The 21239-nt window shown below is 45.0% G+C and overlaps 4 protein-coding genes across 24 annotated transcripts in view; 1 reads left to right on the forward strand and 3 right to left on the reverse strand.

The window, feature by feature from the left end:
- The window catches only part of LOC128771741 (titin homolog), a 29107-nt gene extending 16077 nt beyond the window's left edge, over window positions 1–13030 (forward strand). For 4 of the 17 annotated variants that reach the window (XM_053887421.1, XM_053887420.1, XM_053887419.1 and 1 more), the window contains 20 exons: window positions 48–275; window positions 343–537; window positions 609–833; window positions 899–1099; window positions 1168–1332; window positions 1410–1568; window positions 1857–2081; window positions 2153–2308; window positions 2369–2530; window positions 2601–2780; window positions 3171–3364; window positions 3497–3553; window positions 3645–3683; window positions 4091–4153; window positions 5299–5478; window positions 8709–9038; window positions 9419–9541; window positions 9678–9791; window positions 9861–9941; window positions 10509–12241. In XM_053887421.1, coding sequence (XP_053743396.1) covers window positions 48–275; window positions 343–537; window positions 609–833; window positions 899–1099; window positions 1168–1332; window positions 1410–1568; window positions 1857–2081; window positions 2153–2308; window positions 2369–2530; window positions 2601–2780; window positions 3171–3364; window positions 3497–3553; window positions 3645–3683; window positions 4091–4153; window positions 5299–5478; window positions 8709–9038; window positions 9419–9541; window positions 9678–9791; window positions 9861–9941; window positions 10509–10538 — 3107 coding nt within the window. In that variant the 3' untranslated portion in view covers window positions 10539–12241. Of the gene's footprint in view, window positions 1–47; window positions 276–342; window positions 538–608; window positions 834–898; window positions 1100–1167; window positions 1333–1409; window positions 1569–1856; window positions 2082–2152; window positions 2309–2368; window positions 2531–2600; window positions 2781–3170; window positions 3365–3496; window positions 3554–3644; window positions 3684–4090; window positions 4154–5298; window positions 5479–6941; window positions 7524–8708; window positions 9039–9418; window positions 9542–9677; window positions 9792–9860; window positions 9942–10508 lie in introns of those variants that run through there. The other 13 variants (XM_053887425.1, XM_053887417.1, XM_053887423.1 and 10 more) reach the window with 13 other exon arrangements.
- Window positions 12419–14863, reverse strand: LOC128771747 (casein kinase II subunit beta). The gene is made up of 7 exons (XM_053887444.1): window positions 14712–14863; window positions 14327–14402; window positions 13387–13489; window positions 13206–13321; window positions 13072–13147; window positions 12825–13014; window positions 12419–12759 (listed from the first exon to the last, which is right to left on the reverse strand). Exons 2-7 carry the CDS (start codon window positions 14396–14398, stop codon window positions 12669–12671), a joined length of 648 nt encoding a protein of 215 aa, XP_053743419.1. The 5' UTR covers window positions 14399–14402; window positions 14712–14863; the 3' UTR covers window positions 12419–12668.
- An 875-nt stretch (window positions 14864–15738) lies between these two features.
- Window positions 15739–16973, reverse strand: LOC128771749 (allograft inflammatory factor 1-like). Of its 2 annotated transcripts, XM_053887445.1 has the most exons (6): window positions 16906–16973; window positions 16734–16795; window positions 16609–16675; window positions 16508–16549; window positions 16265–16430; window positions 15739–15905 (listed from the first exon to the last, which is right to left on the reverse strand). In XM_053887445.1, the coding sequence occupies exons 1-6, from the start codon at window positions 16922–16924 to the stop codon at window positions 15818–15820; spliced, it is 444 nt and encodes a 147-aa protein (XP_053743420.1). In that variant the 5' UTR covers window positions 16925–16973; the 3' UTR covers window positions 15739–15817. The 2 variants fall into 2 exon arrangements, with proteins under 2 accessions (XP_053743420.1, XP_053743421.1); XM_053887446.1 differs by lacking the exon at window positions 16609–16675 and having other exon boundaries at window positions 16906–16955.
- Window positions 16974–17580: 607 nt separating this feature from the next.
- On the reverse strand, window positions 17581–21152 carry LOC128771744 (steroid 21-hydroxylase). 4 transcript variants are annotated; one of them, XM_053887439.1, is made up of 12 exons: window positions 20945–21152; window positions 20695–20883; window positions 20087–20176; window positions 19860–20014; window positions 19189–19284; window positions 18882–18992; window positions 18727–18813; window positions 18582–18665; window positions 18406–18520; window positions 18165–18330; window positions 17934–18037; window positions 17581–17865 (listed from the first exon to the last, which is right to left on the reverse strand). In XM_053887439.1, exons 1-12 carry the CDS (start codon window positions 21051–21053, stop codon window positions 17618–17620), a joined length of 1554 nt encoding a protein of 517 aa, XP_053743414.1. In that variant the 5' UTR covers window positions 21054–21152; the 3' UTR covers window positions 17581–17617. The 4 variants fall into 4 exon arrangements, with proteins under 4 accessions (XP_053743414.1, XP_053743412.1, XP_053743411.1 ...); XM_053887438.1 differs by having other exon boundaries at window positions 17594–17865; window positions 17934–18330; window positions 18406–18665; XM_053887437.1 differs by having other exon boundaries at window positions 17581–18330; window positions 18406–18665; window positions 20695–20880.
- Between the last annotated feature and the right edge of the window lie 87 nt (window positions 21153–21239).

Consider the following 21239-nt stretch of genomic DNA (forward strand, 5'->3'; position numbering starts at 1 on the left):
ATTCAAAGAACCTTGATTTGCTCATGTTTTTTTTTATCATCCAATAGTTACGAGTGTGAGGCCTGCTGAAGTGGAGGAGAAACAGTACACTGTGTCAGCGTATGCAAAGTCAACAGTCAAGGAAGAACAGAGTGTAACGGTGGTGAATATTCTTGGGACAGACGAAATCCAGAGCATGCCAAAAAATGTCCTTTCACAGGCTAATATGGACGGATCTGATGACTGGCATGTGTTGCTGGATACTGTTGCCAGAGACACTTCATATGTACAACCAGGTACTCTTCTAAGATAGTACTTATTTTGCCATGATTTACAGGGTATTAATGGCTCAACTTTCATCAGTTGCGTGGGGTGGCAGAGAACAGAAGACACAAAGTGTCAAAACCGCAACTGAAAAAGCTAGCAAGCAAGTTGTAACTGAAGAGATTAAAGGCGACCACCCACGATGGCTTCCTCAAGCTCCTGTGGAAGAAAGAGATGATGATTGGTTTCTTTTGCTAGCTGTTGTTCCAAAAGTCACGTTTGATGTAGAACCAGGTAAAATGCCTTCATTATTCTGCAGTAGGTTCTTGTCTGCTCACTTGGACTAATCCATTCATTCTTATCAGTTACCTCAAGAGAAAGGTACCAGATGGACACAGGAAGTATTGTCGCTGCGACTGGCAGCACGGTGGAAAAGCAGATTAGAGAAGTTGTATTTGAAGAGAGGGAGATTACTGACAACCCTCTGAGATGGCTTCCTTCAATCCCCCGGCCACCAGTCGAACAGAGGGAGGATGACTGGTTCAAACTGCTGGATTATATGGCAAGAGAAACGCGTTATATCGCACCAGGTAGATGACATGATACGCTGCAGTCCAGTACTGTCACAGCTTCACACGTATATTTCTCCTTTCAGTGAAGTCTGTGACTTTCGATGAGGTGGTGACCATAATAAAAGCAGTGGAGCGGAAAGAAGAAAAAGAGATTGATGTGAAAGAAAGAGTAGCAGTATATCAGCAGCAGGCCATTGCTCTACCACAGTCTGTTCTCACGACAGCGGATGACTGGTTTTTGCTGCTGGCTGTCCCTCCCCACAAGCCTTTGTTTGTCCCGCCAGGTACTTCTATCACTCCATGGAGATTTAAACTTTGTTTCTCATTTCTGCCTTTATATTTCCCCTATTAGCCTCAATTGCAACTCAAGTGTTTCCCCAAGAAGAAAGTGTTTCATCGGTGGCTGAATCTGAGATAGTGTTGGTTCAGGAGGGGGACGCAAAGCCCAGCAAAACTGTGATCAAAACTACCCAAGAACAAGATGTTGAAACAAGAGAGCTAGCTTCCATAGCACCAGGTACTCAACGCCTCAAACTACTACAATTCCACGAACAACTTGGTTGTTGATGGAGGGTAAATTTGGTTTATTTCCAGTATTCTCAAAAACTCTGCTGAATCCTGTTGAAGAGGTTTTGAGCAGAGAGTTTCTGTTGTCGGACCGAGGACAGCCATCCAAACCGGTGACGGTGAGGGATGATGACTGGTTTCTTCTGTTTGATGTGCGTCAGGACGAAGCTGTGGAGAAACCGTCAGGTATTGATCCGGCTGCTGTGTGCTTCATGCTGTGCCGCAATTATTGTAATAGTACGGGGCTGCTTGCTTGATGTGAGCAATATTTTAAGGAAAACACAAGAGCTATTTTTGAAATAGTAGTGTGAAGGTAAAGCCTTGAAGTGTGAACTGGATTGCAGATTAGCCTCTTTCAACTCCTGTATGAGTCACATTGATGAGATGATTTTGTTTTACATCTGCCAAGTTGTGGTCCGCTTACTCGACTGCGTTTATTATTTCTATTTATATTCGTCTTCCTGTCTGGGCCAGTTTCTTCTGCTAGAATTCCTCCAGGGATAAGGATGACAGCTGAAGTTGATGTGACAACAGCTGAGGCTGAAAAGTGGACAAAGATAATTACTGTGAACGGCTGGCAAGATGAAGCCTGTCGTCCTGAAGCGAAGGCACAGTCTATTTCAGGAAGATCAGAGGGAAAAGATGATGACTGGTCTCTGATGTTCGATGCGTCTCGAGAGCCTGTGTTCCTACCAGCAGGTACCTGTGAAGTTGTTGTAGCAGGAGCCAAACTGCTCATGAGCATTGATTGACATGCATTTTTCTGCTAGTTTTCAGTCCAGTTGTTTACAATATAAAATCCAAGCAGAAGTCTACTATCCAGGAAGTCAGGCCTCCTTTAAAGGCAATGGAGAAAAGAGAGGTGCAACCAAGAAGGCTCAGTGACGACTGGTTTGTCCTGCTGGATGTTGCTGGTAAAATGCCAGGTATTTTGGATAAAAATGATGAAATCTGAGCATTTTAATCATGTGATTTTCTTCCGCCAGCCTTTCCTGCTCAAGCTAGGACATCTGAAATGAGAGAGTTAAAAGTCAGAACTCAGCAAAGCATTGTTATAAAGGACCAGGTGCAGATGCCATCACGTCATTCTGTGAGACAAGTGGAGGATGATTGGTTTACTGTTCTGGACGTAGCACAGGAGCAATCAGGTACATGAGGATTTTTTTTCCCTCCATTTTCTTGTGCATATTTTAAAGCGACTAATCATTTTTCTTCTAGTTTCCGTCCCAGTGCCAGTCCTACTCCCAACGCAGGCGAAAGTGTCTGATGCCAAATCCTGGACTCCCATGATAAGGCCAGAGTTTGAGAGGATGATTGTGGAGGAGCGACAGCCTTTCAAACACACTCATGTGCATGCTGACTGGTTTGTTCTACTAGATGTTGCTCCTAAAGAGTCAGGTATTCGACTGGTTTGCTGTGTCCACCTGCAGGAGTGTCGCTCATACTGGTTGGCTTTGAACCAGTCATTCAACCCTTTCTTGACCTCCGTGCTCCGTTGCCATGTTTCACTGGAGACTCTTCCTGATCCTTGAGGAAGTGATGCTTTCTAATCTTCAACACTTTGAGCTTTTCAGCTCAGCTTCTTAACGTCATTTGCTTGTGCTTCCACTGTTTGATCAGTGTGGCACCCCAGCTTTCCACCTGGTGGATATTTGCCACTGCTGCTCCCATTTCCTTCTTTCGTTTGTGAATTTAAGACTGGAATTCAGGTCAAAACACCACGCTTATCGTTCGCAGCTGGCCTGTCCAGTTAAAGAATGAATATGTTTTGTGTCTGCTTTTTTCCAGTTGCTGTTACTCAGAGGGGCACCCGTCCTGTCAGCGCTCCAGTCTTCTCACAAGCTGCCCTGATAGAAGCGGGCATCCCCATGGCTCCATTAGAGCAGCCTCAGACATCGACTCCCATCAAGACTGTCATCAAGGAGGAGCAGACTCTGGAGGAAACCGTGGAGGGTGTCGAGTCTTCCAAAACTGAAGTCAAGGTATTCACTTACCTCAGAAGTAGAAGCCGGTGACAGATAATCACCTGATCATTGCGTGCAGAGAAAGTAGTCCAAACTAGAAGTAGCTTCCAAATTTGCTGGCGATTGTTCTCTGACGTTTGTCTGCTGTAGTCGGCAGCATGCAGGGAACAGATTGAAGTGATGTCTGCCATCAATGGGGACCATCAGGTTAGTAATAGATGAGGAAGCTTGGTGCCCAGCCAAAGCTGTGAACACCAGCTAGCAGAGGATGCTAACACGTGTCCGTCTCTCCTACCAGTCTGAGGTGACGACCACGGATGTGGTGCGAATGCGAAAGGTCAGAATTGTAGCCTGCGTTTGCGCCGTCATTCTTTACCTCTACAGTCATCTCTTTCTCATGACGTGCCTCTTTGGAACTGCTCTCTCCTTCTATACTTTGGAGGAAAATGTATTGTCATATATCTGGAGTGTATATGCAATTATATTTTCACAAAATCTTTTAACCTACTTGTTGGTAGTGAGTTCCTGTTGCTTGTATTTCAGCATGTTTCTGAAATCGGTTCTAGGTTTTAGATTCACGAGCAGCACCTCTTCATTTTTCTTTGAGTAGTAACACGTCTGTAGTGTTGTTGCATGCAGGTTTAACCGGTTATTAACATTTAACTGAACTTTCAATATGCATGTGTAGAAGTGCATGCCTACTGACACCAATCCACACGTTTTTGTTCTTTTCATTTTTCACAGAAAAGAGCTAAGAAAATTGAGGGTGACTCAATTTATGTCAGACATAGCCTTTTAATGTTGGAGGTTTGTATCCCCACCGCAGATGTGTTTTCTTGCTCTTTGGCGCTGCTGTTTTAATATCACGCTTGCATGCCGCATGGTTTCACACTTCTGAATCAGCTTTAATCCTGGCCCCTGGATTAACTTGGATTTTTGGCAACTTGACTCCAAGCCAGTCGTTTCGGATGAGTTCAGTTGAAGGTCTCGCTCATCGATGATGGAAGTTACGATCGCGTTTCCTCTTTATGAAAGAGAATGACTGCATTATTGCCATCTATTTGATTTTGCTTACCTTCTCTCTCCCATGAAACGATGGTGTCATATATAACTCTGATTCTTCATGTTGCCCATCTATAAACACACAGACCTGCAACTGTTTAGCTGAGAGGAGCACGCCATCGCTGGCACAGACGCAACAGCGAAACACGAGTCCTTTCATGGGAAGAAATGAGCTGGGCAATAAAAGTCATTCATTTTTGCCGTTTTTTTTCCCCACTGCGCTCAATACTGGACTCTTTGCACCTACTGTCATGACTTCATAAATCATCCCGCAAACACAGTTTCCTCAGTAGTAGCCCGTGTGCAGAACCAAAGAAACCAGTTTTTAAATTTGTTGCTCACACAGACACCTTGTAATTGAGATGATTCATGATCAATATTATAGAGTTTCTTCCACATTTGAATGTATCAACTATTCAAACTTTTGTTGGCAAGGGTTGATCAAACATGTCTTGGCATATTTGAATGACAATTGGTTGAACACTTATCATCAAATTGGTCTTTTGTTCCAAATGAGGAGTAAAAACAGGATTTGATGCTAAATGTTACCAAATCATTTGTTTTGCTGTCATTTCAGTCGATTTTTATTTGTGATTTTTGACACCAGAGTGGTTTATTTTCCTGCTGCGACGCTGCTTTCGGACTTGCCGCTTGTTTCTTGCACATGTGTGACTGATAACCCGAAGCTCTTTGATTCCACCTGAAGTGGTTGATCTATGCTGTGACAGCCATCACATGCCAGAGTTGATCTGGGTTGATATCCCCTCTAGAATCACTAACTCAGCTTATGCTTGTGCTAGTTTCCAAATTCATAATCTCAGTTTTGTAGCAGCATCCAGCACTGATTTGACTTTCCAAAACGTCCTACCCCACTCTCTCTCAACCTTCAGGAATTTGATAAGCCTCAAGAGGACCTGCTGCGGCATCATGCCAGCATCAGCGAGCTGAAGCGGAACTTCATGGAGTCCATGCCGGAGTCCAAACCCAGCGAGTGGGACAAGCGCCTGTCCACTCACTCTCCATTCCGCACTCTGGGTGTGAACGGTCAGCCTCTGCCCAGTGCTGATGGGGTAAGTGTCCACTCGCATCCTGATGTGTTTCAGCTTGACTTAAGCAGTCGATCGATTTAGGAAGTGAAGAGCGTGCTGACAAACCTCGTCATGTCCTGTTAGCATTTTAATATTGATGGCTTTCAAGCAAACAACTAGCAATTCACAGATGCAATGCTGTTGTTTAGAGGACTATTTCAGTATTTAAAGTTGTCATGAAAGCCACACATGTCAAACTCAAGAGCTGGGGGCAAAGCCAGTTGAGTTGGAATGATGATGTGACAGGTAAAAAGTTCCAATGCTAATTATCTGTCTATATTATGCAATGTTAGAATTCAATGTGACATTTGAACAACGCAACTCATCATGGTACTTCAGTCACATCCAAGGCAGTAAATGAGTGTGAAAGCCAGCATGTGTTTTGTTACCGTCCAGGGAGGACGTGTTGTTATTTGACCCTCTAATTGGTGTTGTGAAGGTTGTGCATGTGAAGGCTGATACAGAGCAACAGCACGTGGTGTAATACACGCACATGCATGCGTTGGAAGAATGCTGCCGGACTTGTCGAGTGGAGTGTGACATTCTTTACTTTCTGTAATAAGCAGTTATGTGGAAAAGCGCTTCCCATGGTTGTCCCACCTGCTCTATTGAAACGTCCTTCTGATATGGCCGCTGAGCATGTTGACTGACTTCCTGTTGATACTTACTGCATGTGACGACTTTGCTTGCACCGATCAGAAACAATATCCTCCCTTCTTTCTGATCGAGCTTGTTTCTGTTGACTTGGTTTGCTTGGCACTGTTCATCTTTCCATCCTGTATTTCCTCTGCTGCACTCTCATTCACATACAGCATTATTAACCCTTGCATCTGAGAAATTCAAATATTAGATACTATGATGTTGCTACAGTGCAACACAACCAACCAGTGTCTCTTCCTATATTGTCAATTATTGCTGCCTTAATATCAGTGTTATTACTTTATTACTATATTTGTAATTAAAATTCTCAAACACAAGGCACATGATAAACATCTTGTGACATATCTATCCTTCAAAATTTGTAAATAAATAAATATTTGCACATTAGCATCGTGCAGTAGATGAACGAATGTATGTATTTTATACTATATTATTTACTTTGTATTATAAATAGTACACTCACATGTAAGGAGTCAGCTGCATGCTTAAATAATCCCTATGATTTTATTTCCTTTTAATGTGAAGCTGCGAAAGAGTGAACGACTTCCTGTCTTTTCAGTCTGAAGCGCTCTGCTAATCATGAACATGCATGCTAAGTGCACGCACCGTTCGTTCATGCTCTGCTCCAGTACAAGCCAGGTCACGTGTGTTAGCTGCCTCACAGCGCTCATCGATTCCCTGGCTCTTTACTAGTTAAAAATGCCAGATATTGCAAAACGAATTACAGCATTCCTTCCTCTCATCTCTCTTCCCTCCTCCTCCTCCTCCTCCTCCCCCCTCCGTAGTTTGTCATCCGCCTCCCGCGCGGCCCCCTGCTAGACTTCTACTCCAAACGCAGCTGAGGGGCCGTCTGGACTTTGTGGAAACCCCACACAGGTGTGAGCCGCGGAGACCGCATCTAGTCACCCACCCATCAACTTCTAAGCTCACTTCCTCCTTCTGTCCTTCCTTCGCCTCCTCCACGACATCTCTGTAGCATCCTCCATCCTTCATCCTACGAAAACCTTTGACTTTTCGGAACAAGACTTGTGCTGATTCAGACTGGAAATGACAAGGAACCGCACTCCTGTTTACATTTTACCGCCGTTTGGACTGGTTTTTTTTTTTTTTTTGGACTTTTATGGGTTTTTAACTTGTGCCGTGTGACTTGGAGCCAACTTTGATACAAGTTTTGAGGTGAACACTGTGATGTCATTTGTATCTCCGTACTGACCCCTAACCCATTAGTCGTGTAACACTTTAGTGGTAGTGTTTTTCTCTTGTGAACTTCTGGCAGCTGAATTGTAATATCTTAACACTTGGAGTGGTGAATCAGTGTGAAGCATCTTCTTGTTGCATGGATTTATTAAAGACATTCCATCAGTTCACACGCTTGTTCCTCCTCTGGGTTTGTATTCTGTATTTTTAAAAATAACAACGCCGACACGTATAATTGTTCGAAGGTCGCCAACTGTTGCAGTGCGCCGAGTGACTGGTGGTGGTGGCGGGAGTACATTTGGATTCTACATGTCTTAGACTGGGATTATTTCAGCACAGATGTGTGAGATGATGAGTCCGGTTTCAAATTCTGTGGACAGTTTGGATCAAGTGTTCCGGACTCTCTCACAATGCTGAGACAAACTTCCAGGTGGAAGATGTCGGCGTTAGGCGCCATGTTCTCTTCTCTACTCATGTGACGCTTGCTATGCCTGTGATTTAAATGCCACAGCTGAGCACAAGACTCCATGAATTTGTGGTGATTCTCGAGGCAATCCTCACTCACTCGACGCAACCCGCCCGCCCCAGCTGTACCACGTGCACTTGGCACTAACTCAAGTGGTCACGTTAAAATCTACATCATCCAGAAAGATTTTAGTGTTTAGATTGGTGTTTAAATAAAGAGATGCTGCTTGTCTCTTCTTCATCATCATCATCATCTCCTGCGCTGTCTCTAGCCAGCTGAGTAAGCTCTTTAGTTTAGGTGTCAATTATTGTGTTCTCACCTTCTCAAACAAGCAAGGAGCACACATGACACCCCATTGATTTTACTTTTATTTCACATTTTAAATGGTTACAAAACGTGATTAGCTTGTTGCAAATGATGCTGGGCAACAGTGTTTGACACAAATTACAATCAGTAATAGAAGTGTAGATGAAGAACAGCTGTTAGTGCCGTGTTCATGGGATGGGATCATGATAGCAAGTCCTGACTTTAGCTGGATCAGGCCCCTTCAGGTGCTCCGAATTCAAGGTGCTCAGGACATCAGCGACACTAGTTTATACATTGTGAGACAATTTCTTGATCTGTGTCTTTTATTCTGAAACAGCTGCTGAAATGAAGAGTGTTTGTCCTTCCATCATTTACAGTCTGTCAACCTCTTTAACTGTCTCTAAATGTGTATCTTAGTACTGTTCTTTGCATGTTTTTTGAGATCACTCTGGTCATGATTTCAAACATTTGAAAAAAGTAAAAACGGAAACTGCTCATTAAATAGTGTCTAATAAGTCTGCTCACACTTTGTCGGCGCTGTGGGTTCCTGCCCTCATGTTGCTTCCTATGCTCTCTTCTTTAGAGTGTTAGATCCATTCCTGGTTCTGGTTCTGAGACAAAGGCTGTGCACGTGGAACCCATCGACAGTTTGGACATTACCAGTCCGACTCCAGAGGTCCACATGGTTCCTGTTGCAGAACAGTCATGTGATCTGGAGGACATTATTGAAACGCCCGTGGTTCCGGTTGCGGAGGTGGATGTGGCACTTCCAGCCCTCGACATCACAGTTAAATCCTTAGGTGATAAGCAGGAGGAGGGGTCAGATCCTGGATTGTCGGGGAGCTCCGAAAGGATAGTCGGCTCTGCCTCGTATTTCACAAGTGAAGGTCCACGGGTCGTGCGATGCTCCCAGGTAGCTGCCTGATGCCGTCGGGGTGACTGTCTCTGCCTGGGCTCGGTGTCATCTCACCAATGTTGCTCATGGATGCAACAGTTGCTCCCTCTTCACTGCAACCTCACAGATGGTGGGTTTTCACATTCCCCCCCCCCGAGGTTGCTGTGGAGATGTTGCCACTGGTGCACTGAGTTTTCTCTTCTGGTGACGGGTCTGTGCTCTCTCATTCTTTGCTTCTTTGACCTTCAACTATCTGGCTTCATTTGCTCTTCTCGATCAATGATTGGGCGGTTGAGTCCTGGCTTATTGAGACGCACGTGGTGTGAGCTCTTATGGCTGCTGTGCAGTGTGAGGTGTCGGTTGAAAGGCCACTCATGGGGCTATGCTCCCCTCCACAGCCCCCTCTGGTGGAGACCCAAACAGTCACCATCACAGCAGTGTCCAACTCCTCTTCCAGTGTCATCTCCACCACAGAGGTCCCTATCGTGTCCACCCAGACCGTCACCTATGAGTCTTCAAAGGTAGGGGCTCCACCAGTTCCAACGAGGAGGACCAAACCAGAGCTCTTTCACAAAACGATCCAGGAGCACGGCTTTTTCTTTGGAGGAATCGAACATTATTTAAATGATTCTTCAGCCTCCGCTTCATGTGTTTCAGGTCAAAGGTGAGGGCTCAGAGGAGGACAAGGACTGCTCGAGCGTGTCCACTTCTGTGACGTCTGAGACGACCAGCGGCACATCGGTCACCACCACAACCACACACATCTCGAAGGTCGGTGGATGGTGGGAAGCAGATTTACACACCCAGAGTTCCTCCGGCTGAGTCACCTTTGTGTTTCAGGTGGTGAGAAGCGGCTCTTCTGAGACCCGCGTGGAGAAGAGAATCGTCATCACAGCCGACTCTGAGATGGACCAAGAGAAGGTGCTGCTTTGATGGGAGAATCTAACCTTTATTTTGATTTTGAAATCTGCTGAGTGAGCAGACTGTTTCTAACATTACTGAGTGTGTTTAAATGGGAAGGATTTGCGGCTTTATGACCTGAATAATGAGTCGTACTGCAGCGGTGCTGGGGTCTACAACCGTTAAGGAAACTCCAGCCCTATGCTTCCTAAAGGAGTATGGATTGTTGACATCAGATAAACTGTCCAGGACCTGTGGTTTGAAATGTCAAATCCCGTTGTTAATAAAGGGTTAGAAATCTTCCATTATGGTGAGTCAGGCAGCAAGGATGAAGCATTCCCAGGTTGACTCTCCGGGGTCCTTGAACACCTCTTGAGAGAAGCATCCTACCCGAATGAGAATCTCACCTCTGTTGAGGAGCAGTGCTTTTGAGCCTCTCCTGGATGGTGGAGCTCCAAGTTCGTCCCGACACTGTGGAGGAACCTCATTTTGGCAGCTTGTATCTGATTGACTGTCAATTGAAAACGGTTTTTCTTCAATATATTTTCAGATGATGTGATTGTTTTTCCTTCCACTTTTGTTTTGCAGGAAAAAGACAGCGGAGCATCTGCGTTGTAACCGCACCCTCCTCGTTGTTTCTTCCTCCCTCTGTCTACTTCTCACTCCACACACACACACACACACACACAGGCACGCACACTCACACTGACCAGCTCCCATCTGCACGCACACACACACACACACACAGTCCCCCTGAAGAACATGTCTTAGTATATCTCGTAGTGTCTTTGTGTTACTTTCAGTTCAGCTGTCGAAGGTAGATGAGGGCTGCGCAACTTTCCTGCTGTGTTAAAAGCTTAGTGGTCACCGAACTGTCATTTTCACTTCATCTCCTCGTTTTTTGTTTTTTTTTTCTAACAAATGCACTGTTTTTATTGTTATTTAGAAGCCATAATCTGCATCATTCCCGTGGTGCTGTGGGGGGACGTGACGATGACTTTCAAGGGAACGTTTTTGTTGTTGTTTACTTGTGTGTTTACATCACAAGAGAACATTTTTTAAATTCATTACCTCACACCATCAAATGGGATCCTCAAATTTGGTTTTGTTTACTCCTCAGGTACAGGAATATTTTAACGCGACTGAGAACAAGTAGCCTGCATTTTATTGTAAAGTTTGAATTACAAATTGATCTATTTTAAAATGTTTCACTTTTTATAGAAGTGATGCTTTTATAGTGTTTGTACAAATTTAAGTTATTCATATCCATACTGCGTGTTGTTAGTCTCGTGCTGTCGACCGATTTCAAAGACCCTTGCCGTCTGCTCTCGTCTTTTTTTGCCGTTTTTAGTTCCCCATCACCACTTTGGTTTCACAAGCTTTGGTCTGATTATCTCAGGTTTTAATATTAAGACCAGACCTCATGTGATTGTAAGAGGAATGTCTGTGTATTTATATCTTTCCCTGCTTCGTTGTACATTTGTTTTCAGCCAAAATGAGGTCAAGAAATGTCCAACGCTGCCACCAATCTAAGAAGGCAGCTCTCCCAGAACACGTGGCTTTTTTTGTCGACACGGCACATTTTTTTTCTTAACCTCTTCTGCGAAACATTTGCAAAGTAGCTCCATGTGGCTCCGTGTACTGTGATGCAAACCTGTCCAGGCTTCTAATGGAAACATCACGCTTGTCAATGCTGCATCATCAAAGTTTGTAAAGCCTTTTTACCACTTAGCCCATGTAGGGTTCTCTCACCTGATGTTTCTGAAACTTTTACATAGAAATATATGATCATCTTTTAGATGTAGGATGTTTGGTAGAACCTTTTTTAAACCCCGTACCGTAGCCGTTGATATTGTAGCTACATGAACAACCACCACAACCTCACCCGGAGGAATATTTCACGAGAAGAAAACTAGTTTTAGATGATGGAAAATATTGTTGCTTTGTGACTGATCCCTGTCTTTTTAAAGAAAAAAATAAAAAGTGCATTATTCTGCAGTCGTGTTGGCCGTTCTGAGCTGGAAATGTGTGGATATTGTACGGATGTTTTGCGTCATTCTTGGTGCTGCATCATGGTGATGGTTGAATGTTTAAATGTTCTCTCTCCAGGATGAATCTGAGATGTGGCCGGGTAGCTTGTGCTGCAGGCTCAGAAGGCATAGAAAAGCAGTTGCTGCTTCCTTAAGAACTTTGTTCGTCACTTTCTGTCTTCATAGGTAATGAACATTTAGGTTAATTTTCTTTTTCAGCATTGGTGTTTTAATCATAATTCATTTTTGAAACTACCCCATCAGGTCACATGGGAAGTTTGGCTGAAGGCCCGGCGAGTCACTTCATGTGGCCGGCAGGAGCTTGCTAGGTGCTTTTTCCCTGCTGTGTGCAAGGTACTGGCTTCTGCGACAAATGGTGTCACAAGTGGGCAATAGATAAGACTATACTTCCCCCAAAGTTGCTAAAACAAATGTGACTTTTCATCAGCACAAACCACATCTATAACCTCAATGAGAAAACTCAAATCTTTATTATCCCTAAAATAAAAGTGGTTCCATCATATCAGACTAAACACACAATCCTATGAGGGTAAACAATATATAAGGGCACAGGCTTCTTGCAAACAGCACACAGAAAAAAAATCCCTAGCTCTTTCACTATGACAGCATTTTAGTAACCACATGTGGTTTTGGATCAACTGTACATTTATTGGTAATATATCGTAGTGAACCACAGAGACTCGGTCCGAGGTGAACTTTAGCGAATCGTCTTGGCAGGACTCTTGAAAGTGGAGGCGGCCTGGAGTTGGAGCTGATACGCCATCGGGTGAATTTTGAAACCGTATAACCTGTAGAGAGGACTGGAGTGAATACAGTGCGACACGGAAACGCTGCGCTCCGACGGCACACGCACCTTGGCACGAACTGGTTGGCTGGCCGCTTGGGACGATACTCTGGGTGCACCATAAACAACATGTGGGGGAACCCCGTGCCGAAGTAAGCGCCGTCTGTATGGTGGTGTCTGGAGGACTTGGGCGTGTACACGTCCATGCATTTGGGGCAGTAGAGCTTCACCATTGCTTCTCCTGGAATATCTGACAGACCTGTGTGCGAGACGGAGGGATGAGGTTTGCTCAGATAAACGTGGGGGCGTGACTCACCGATGGGAAGCATGGGCTGGTTCTCACAATACACTCTGGGACAGTAGCCAAAATCTCCTTGCTGATACTTTTCCAACTGTGGAGGACATGACAATGGAGTCATGCTGCAGACAAAAACGTGTATCAGGTCCTACCATCTGAGCGATCCCTCTGTTGGTCAGGATGTAGCGTGCGTGTATGAGCCCGTACAGCATCTCTGCTGCCTGCTCGATCAGGTCACTCTGGTTTGGGTTATCTTCAAGCTCCTCATCTGTTCAAGCAAAACGTGGTGTCAGGTGTCTGACTCTGATATCAGATGATTGTCGAGCACCTCACCCGGTTCCAGGTCCAGAATCATGTCCAGCGCCTGTCGGTAGTGAGGAACCTGCTCATTGAGACCCGTCAGGTTAAACTTGTCTTGAATGTAGTCCTCATCCACCTGAACCACGGCAGACAAAGAGAAGCAGCACATCAGTGATGTGGTGGCATTGCGTAAGACTTGAAGAGATTAAAGACAAGAAGCAGTTAAATTTAGGAGTGGATTGAGCTGGTGCCAAGATATTTGATAATCCAGGATGTCACTGGGCAATTTAGACACAGGCGTCCAAACACAACTGTAGTTGGCAAAAGTGAGCTTTTATGGGAGTTATAGCATGAAGGGAAGCCAAGTAAATTATTGTCATGGCTCCAAGAGTTTTGATAAAACTGGAACTAATGCCACATGGTTAAAGGATTAATACAGCAGACGATAATATTGATACACTAAAGATGAAGCCCTTTACAACACCTTTTAGTAGGCATCATATTAGAGGACAAATAAATAGATATATACATGTTTACTCGTTACACAAACTAGTAAACATAATCAAGAGCCATATTTGGAGAGGAAATACTGCATATTTGGAAAATGCATACATGTTTTAAAGAATCATTCCAAGTTTAGGTACAACCCGTGAATCATTGTTTTGCTGACTCAGCAGACTTTTGTGATATTGTTAAAATGGTCGGATGTCGAATACAGTTATTCCTGGTCGGGAAATCGGCGGCTAGCATTGCTATAAAATTTTTACTTAAAAAAAATAAATTTTTAATTAAAAAAATTACTTTAGACTCGATATCGGAACCCATTGCAACAGTTCAGAACCGGTATTGCTTTAGCACTCATTGATTCAAGAGAGTGGTAGAACGCTACCTAGCGCAGGCACAGCCAATCGATCCCGAATCAGCATTTCAGAAAACTATAAATATAGACCTTCGTTTATGGATTTGTCTTTACCTCACAGAAGAACTCGTTCCCTCTGAGCCCACAGAACCAGGAGATCCAGGACACCTCCTCCGAGCTGCTCATGCTCCTGCCCGAACAAAACACAACCAGCGCGGTTACTCGCCCGTCGTATACGGAATATCTATCCACAAAAGCACGTGATGGTCAAACTCAAACCAACATTTATAGGACTAATTCTGATCTCCACTCTGAACCGATGCTTTTCATGACCGTTCTTCCTCCAAAGGCCGATCCAGGTTAGCTGTATTAGCATATTAGCTTCGGCTAAAATCGATATACCCCATATTTCACAAATGTACCGCCTTCGCTGGGAAGTTAGCTTTACCAGACTAGTCCCGCTTAGTTAACGGATACAGAAACAACATACATCACCTACCTTCTAAGAATTGGCTACTGTTTAACGGGGAATTGTTCTCGCTAGTTTTCTAGCGCAATGACTGCTGCCTTTTCTTCTTTGCCTGTTCTCGGTTGGCAAACAGCTGTTGAGTGCGCTATCGCCACCTCCTGGACACGAGTCGAATGACGCCTTTACAAGTCAACACGCCGCTCCCCAGGTTGGTTATAATGTTTGTTTACTCGTATACACACGTTTTGAGGTCGAAAATGAATTGTAAATCTCGCTGTTGCTTTGTGTACCGCCTACAAGTGGCCATTTGAAGAACGGAATGCTGAAGAACGGCGTTAATTTACTGTATTGACTAAAGTTGGTGTTTAAAATGAGAGTTTTAGCACAAAAAGACGAGATACAGCTTTTCGGGAGGTTTTGTGTTGAATGTAGATTTTATGCTATCATTAAAGATATTTTTAATCTCGAAACATACTTGTTTTAAAAGGGAAATACAGTAATACATAAGCTGCTACATTGATGACTGTTTTTTTTTTTTACTTCACTTCTCCAAGTGTGTATGTAAATAGGTCACTCCATCTCTAAATAATTCTTAAGTATTAGAGATTTTTAAAAATGTTTTTTTTTTCTTGCTCAACATTCATATTTTTCCTCATTTATTGTTAAGCCCATTTATGATCTGCACCTTGGGCCCATGAATATAACATTCAAGAATGATAGCATCTTTGATTACCGTCGAGTTGCCATGCGACTACAAAGGAAGTGACTCGTAACTACCCTGCACAGTCGATCCAGAACTTGCAGAAAACACACATTCCTCTGTCACGCCATGTGGGCTGGAAGTTTTTATGCCGCCTGCCTTTAATGTGTGGTCAAAGCTGTGTTGGCTCACGTCACGTTCTGACTTTGTTCAGCCTTCATCTTGAGCGTTTGACAGTCAGACTGTGGGAGCCAGTCCCCTGAGCATTCTCTGGGTCTGCCCCGGGGCCTCCTCACCACGCAGCTGCATCACCCACAACCTCACCTGATTCATCATCTGGAAGTGAATATCGGAAAACCTGTGACACAGATGTTGACTCCAGAATTTGACTTTATTGTGTTCTGGATTTTGATGTTCAGAGAAGTCAGAGTGGGATTCACGGCAGGTCAGAGAACGTCTTGCGACCCGGGGGACCCGTTTGTGTCTGCTCCTGATCCTTCCCCATCCCCTCGAACATCAGAATCCTGACGGAAGGAGCACAGCAGAACATGCTCGACTTATTCGATGACTTTTAATCAATATATTCTTAGCAATTGGCGTCATAGTTCAGGAAACTTTTTTTTTTTTTGAAGATAAAACTATTAGTCGATCTATAACCTTGGATCAGCTCCACAGTTAAATTGGTGTTGCATTAAAGGTAGGTATTGATCGTGCTGGTCAGACACTTTTTACAGTCATCTCGGGGATGAGGACTTGAAGTTGACGTGCCAGACAGGCGGTCTGTTTATCTTACCACATTGTTCTCCATTTTTCAGGCTGTGTGTGTCGCCGTGGCAACTTCAACAACCATCAAAAGGAGCCGCCGGCCCCAGTCTGGACTCACAGTTTAAGAATTGCGTTCCTCTTCCCCAGCATCATCTTCAGGAAGTCTGTGTAGCCGAAGGTGTCCTTCGTCGTGCCTCCGCACACTTCCGTCATCATCTTCTTCAGCTCCAGGTGAGTCTTGGCCAGTCCCAGTTTCTCCAGCATCCGCTTCAGCCCCATCATGTCTAGCAAGTCAGTAGCAGCAGTAGCAACCAGCCACTCGACGTAACACTGCAACACTGACATCAGAGCACTCACTCACCGATGTCTCCTTTGTCGTTGTGGTCAAACTCCATGTATTTCTCTACAACAGACAGAGCGTGAGTCACTTCAATGACTCACAGTGCTTTAAGTGAGTCTCACTTTTAAACATCTCCAGCTTGGAGCAAAGGTCTTCCTCTTCTGCATACTGTGGGTCCGACAGAAATGCCTGACAACAAGATGATAAGCACAGCGCAGCATGGTTTTATGACTGAAAAGCAGCTCACCTCATTGATGGCGTTGAGTTTTTCTTCCTGTTGAGACTTCAGGAGGCCGAAAGCTTTCCCACCTGTCAGAGCAGACCAGCCTCAGTGACAAAACTCAGCCCACTTTAAATCCTCTTACTGAGACATCACTTCTGCTCGGAGAATGTTAGTACAAGACACGAGTGGAACGCACCTTGAGCCCTGTTGTCCATTTGTGACCGCACCAGTGAGCGCGACGCTGAAAGTCCAGTGGCGCTTCTGCAAAACTGAACAGGAAGTGAAGCAAGAAGTTTCGTTTCTATATCTGCTGTGTTCCTGTCTACAGCACAGACACGAGGGCAAGTCGAGCCTTCCTGAGGTTTCTCATTTCACACCACCATTTCAACTCAGTCAAGACTGAATATATATATTTTTTCTTTTTCTCAGAAATGACGCCATAAACGTTGTGGGTCAGGTATAGTGTAGATGTGGAACTTAAGTTAGTACTTCGTGAATTAGAAAAACTCTTTGATGTCAATTTGTTGAGTAACAAAAATGAAATCCAATAATACGATTAAGCGTGTCGACGATGTAGTACGTATTTACTCCCTCAGGAGGGCGCCGTTTCTCACCTAATGAGGGATTGCATTTAAACGACGTAATGAGTTTGTTTTTCCGTAAGTTCTTTGGAATTCGGAGTCAAAGTTCGCCATTGTACGCACCGATAACACCGATGAACGTCGAGGGTTGATAAACAACACAGTGAAAGGGACTGTTTTGTGTCTACTCAAATGTTCATGTCGATCGATGGGTGGTTAAGAATTATGAATAATTGAGACCTTGGCATCAATAACAAGCAGAGAACCTGTTATGAGTGAATCCTTTCTTTATTTACACCCACAGATCCGGTCAAGTCATTGTCGGCTTTAAGAGTCCTCTGGTCTCAGGAGCGCTCGGACACGGTAGGGCTGGATTTTGAGCACTACAGTGGCCACTCCTGTCAGGTCTGGCAGCGCGCCCTCCTCCTCGGGGACGAACTGGAAGTCTCTCAGCAGGTGGGCAGTGAACAGAAAGAGCTCCATTTTGGCGACGGTCTCCCCCAGGCAGAGTCGAGCCCCCCCACCGAACGGGACCAGAGAGCGGACCGAGCCGCCTCCGTCCTCCAGAAAACGTTCTGAAACAGAGACGCGTTGAAGGGAAAAAAACGAAATCTAAACCTTCAGCTCGCACCTTCAGCTTTACCTGGTTTAAAACTGTATGGGTCGTCCCAAGTCGCCGGGTCATGGTGCGCTCCGAATAGATTTGGGATGATGACTGTGTTTCTGGGGATGAAATGACCTGCAAGACTAAAATAAGAACAGGTGTGATTCGATTAAAACTGGTCTGATTTAAATCGATCCAGTTTCTATAGTGGGAGATGTGATCCATGGCTGGCTGGATGGTAGGAAAAGCCGGTGTTATTTTGCAACCGACCTGCTGTCTCTGATGGCTCGGTGCGGAACAGCCAGCGGGGCGACGGGCCTCAGACGCAGCACCTCGCTGATGAGGGCCCTCAGGACAGGAAGCCTGTGTCTCTCGCTGTATTTGGGGTAACGCCCCTCCGAGACGGAGCGGAGCTCTTCGTACACCATGGTCTGCACCTGAGGGTCAGTTCATAAAAACATTGACTTGGGCGTCCGTGGGAGTCTGTCGTACAAGTCACCGGTGGAACCTTCCTCTGGTCTGTGCAGGATGTAGGCTACCGTCCAGTTGAGCCAGGCCGCCGTCGTCTCGGTACCCCCGATCAGAAGGTCCACGGTGGCCATGTGAACGTGTGTGTGGGTCAGCAGCTGACGGGAAACATACACCAGTGAAGATGACATTTTCCAACTGTCCGAGTCGAACAATTACCACGTCGGTTTGAGCGCTCTGAAGTTTGTCCAGGCCTTGGAGGAAGTAGTTTGTGATGGTGTCCTCACACTTCTTCTGATCTGCCTGTCAAAGCAGAGTTCTCGTTGGCTTGGTTCAGATGCCTTCTTCAGTGGTTGGTGCTCACCTTGTAGCAGCTGAGGTGCTTCGCTATGATCTGATCTCTTCTGGCCACTTCCCTCAGCAGCCGGGCGAACACTGGGTTCGGACATTTCTTCAGTAAAAGATGAGAAAGCAGCTCTAGTGTTCAGTCATTCGGGTCAATGAATGATGGAGACTGACTCTGAGGAGGGGGAACAAGTCCAGGGCTGAGATCCAGCTGGAGCCCCACAGATCCACAATCTCATTCAGGCAGCTGTGTAGCTGTTGTAGCTCACTGGAGCTCTTGTCGTACTGTCAAAATCAGAGTTTGTAGTTTGGTGAGACACACACTCCGACCCTATGTTCGCACTCTGTCAATGCACCTATGTAACGGCCGCTATAAAGAGCATCATTGATCTGGCCGAGCATAAACATCCCGCCAGGCGACCGCCATCACACCTTTTTTTCCCGCTCTTTCATGTCTGCTGAGGCAGTGAAAGATACTCACTTGTTTTCCAAACGCCAAAGTGGTGATGACGTTGCTGGCTGCCACCGTGAAGTCCTCTGATAGGTCAACAGAGTGACCCTGGTAGTCCTCCAAGACCTGGTGACCCAAAATACGTGTTGGGAAGTAACAAAACTCAACAACTGTGTGTTTTTGCTTTCAATGACAAGTCAGTTATTGTCAAGGCTTCAAATAGAAAAGGTCCATATTCTGGAAGGGGTCTGGTCGCAGAGCCTCTTGATGTTCCTCTTTGCGCAAAGTCCTCCACAGTCCAACAAGTTGTTCCAGGGTCAGCTGTGAGATACAGTGTCCATCCAGGTGGACATGTCAGGAACACCTGCTGAAGGCTTCTCTTGAAGTCAGACCTTCTCACCTTATGAAGGAAACAAGCTGTGGCCACTGGTCTCTTGTTCTTTTCGGTCCCTGCCGTTTCGACTAAGCCCAACTCTTCCTGCACCACACTGTCCCCTCTCTAGTCTGTCCTTGAGCTCTTTCACCTTGTCTCCAACCTGGACGGAACAGTCCACTCTTTCCGGCCTGAGAACCTCTGTCTCAGACTAAGATGAGCTCAGCTTTTCACCCTTTCTGAAGGGGCGGAATGAAAATCGTCTCCTTCTCCATGAACAGTTTTAAATGCTCAGTCAGTGAAGCTGATTTCAGTTTTGGTCTCGTACCTTTCGCAGATGCGCTGCCTGTGTCTCGATCACCTGGTGCAGCGATTGCTGACAGCTGCGCTGCAAGGCGCTGTGCACCAGACGACGATGCGCTCGCCACTCTTTGTTGTAGTCACCCAGAGAGATGGAGCGTCCTCCACCGGACACAATGTCACCTGCAGCAGGTGAGTTACAGACTTCCCATTAAACAACTCCCTTAAGCAGCTGGAAACCCAACCGTTTCACACCTGTGTATGAAATGGGTCGCCCCGCAAAGTCGGACCATTTCTTCACCAAAGCTTCTTTGATCACTTCAGCGCTGCTGAGGACCACCAAGTCTGAAAGTAGTCAGATTTCAGGGTGAAAGGTTTTGCTTTTCAAAGTTTCATTATATTCAATCACATCATTTTTTCTGTTTTCTTGTAAAAGTTTTTTTTTTTAAATCAAAGCTGTTAAGGACTCAACTGACTCAAATTGAGCTAAAAAAGGATCAATTTAAACTTTGTTTAATACATTTTGTTTCACCATTATTTCTTTCCATCTCCAGGGTTATTTTTGTTTCTTTTTTATTTGATTCAGTACTTTTCCTTTTGCTCCAAACCTTCTTCTTCCTCTTTTATTTAAATGTTTTATTGATGCATTTTGATTTTTTCAGTTTAAATATTTGTTCCGTCACTTCATTTCTAATTACAAACTTTTTTTTTTATTAAAACTTTTTTTACTGTTTACAATGAAAAATGTTTATTTTTTATGAAACATTTTTTTCCGATTTGTGATGAAAAACGTTTGACCGTGATTTAGCTCCATAGCTTCTGATGAGAGCGTTGCGCTCTGGAGAAACATCAATCAACGTTACTTGTGTTTCCGCATCTGAGCTGGTAGATATCTCCGTAGCGCCGAGCCAGGTTGGTCAGGTGGCGTGGTAGGTGCTCATGCGTCATCTCCAACATGTTCCCGATAATAAAGCGAGCAGGAGGACCAGGCAGCGACAGCGTAGACTGGCCAGAGAAGAAGTGACAGAGATGCTGCCAAGAGCTAGTCTCTACTAGAGAAAAAGACGCAAGTCAGGACCAGTGAGACAAGGGAGAATATTCCAGAAGACAAACCTGGTGTCTGGCCTCCGTCGTCTTGCGCGGCTCTGTGAAAGTATTTAGCAGTCAGCAGCAGCAGCAAAACAAGAAGCAGAAGTCCAAACCCCAGCTGTAAAACATCCATTGCGGCTGCCTCTCGTGAAAGAGCCGCTCATCTGACAACTAGTCCCATTTATTGTCGTTGAACCAGCCCATCAAGGCTGAGAAAATATTTTGTCTGAAAGTTAACAAATGGTCAGAGGCTGCTTGATAAACAGATGGGTGCTGAAGGTCACATAAGAGCAGAGAGGCGCTGTCTTAAAGCCACATT

Source organism: Synchiropus splendidus, chromosome 15, assembly GCF_027744825.2.
Source record: "Synchiropus splendidus isolate RoL2022-P1 chromosome 15, RoL_Sspl_1.0, whole genome shotgun sequence".
NCBI lineage: Eukaryota > Metazoa > Chordata > Actinopteri > Syngnathiformes > Callionymidae > Synchiropus > Synchiropus splendidus.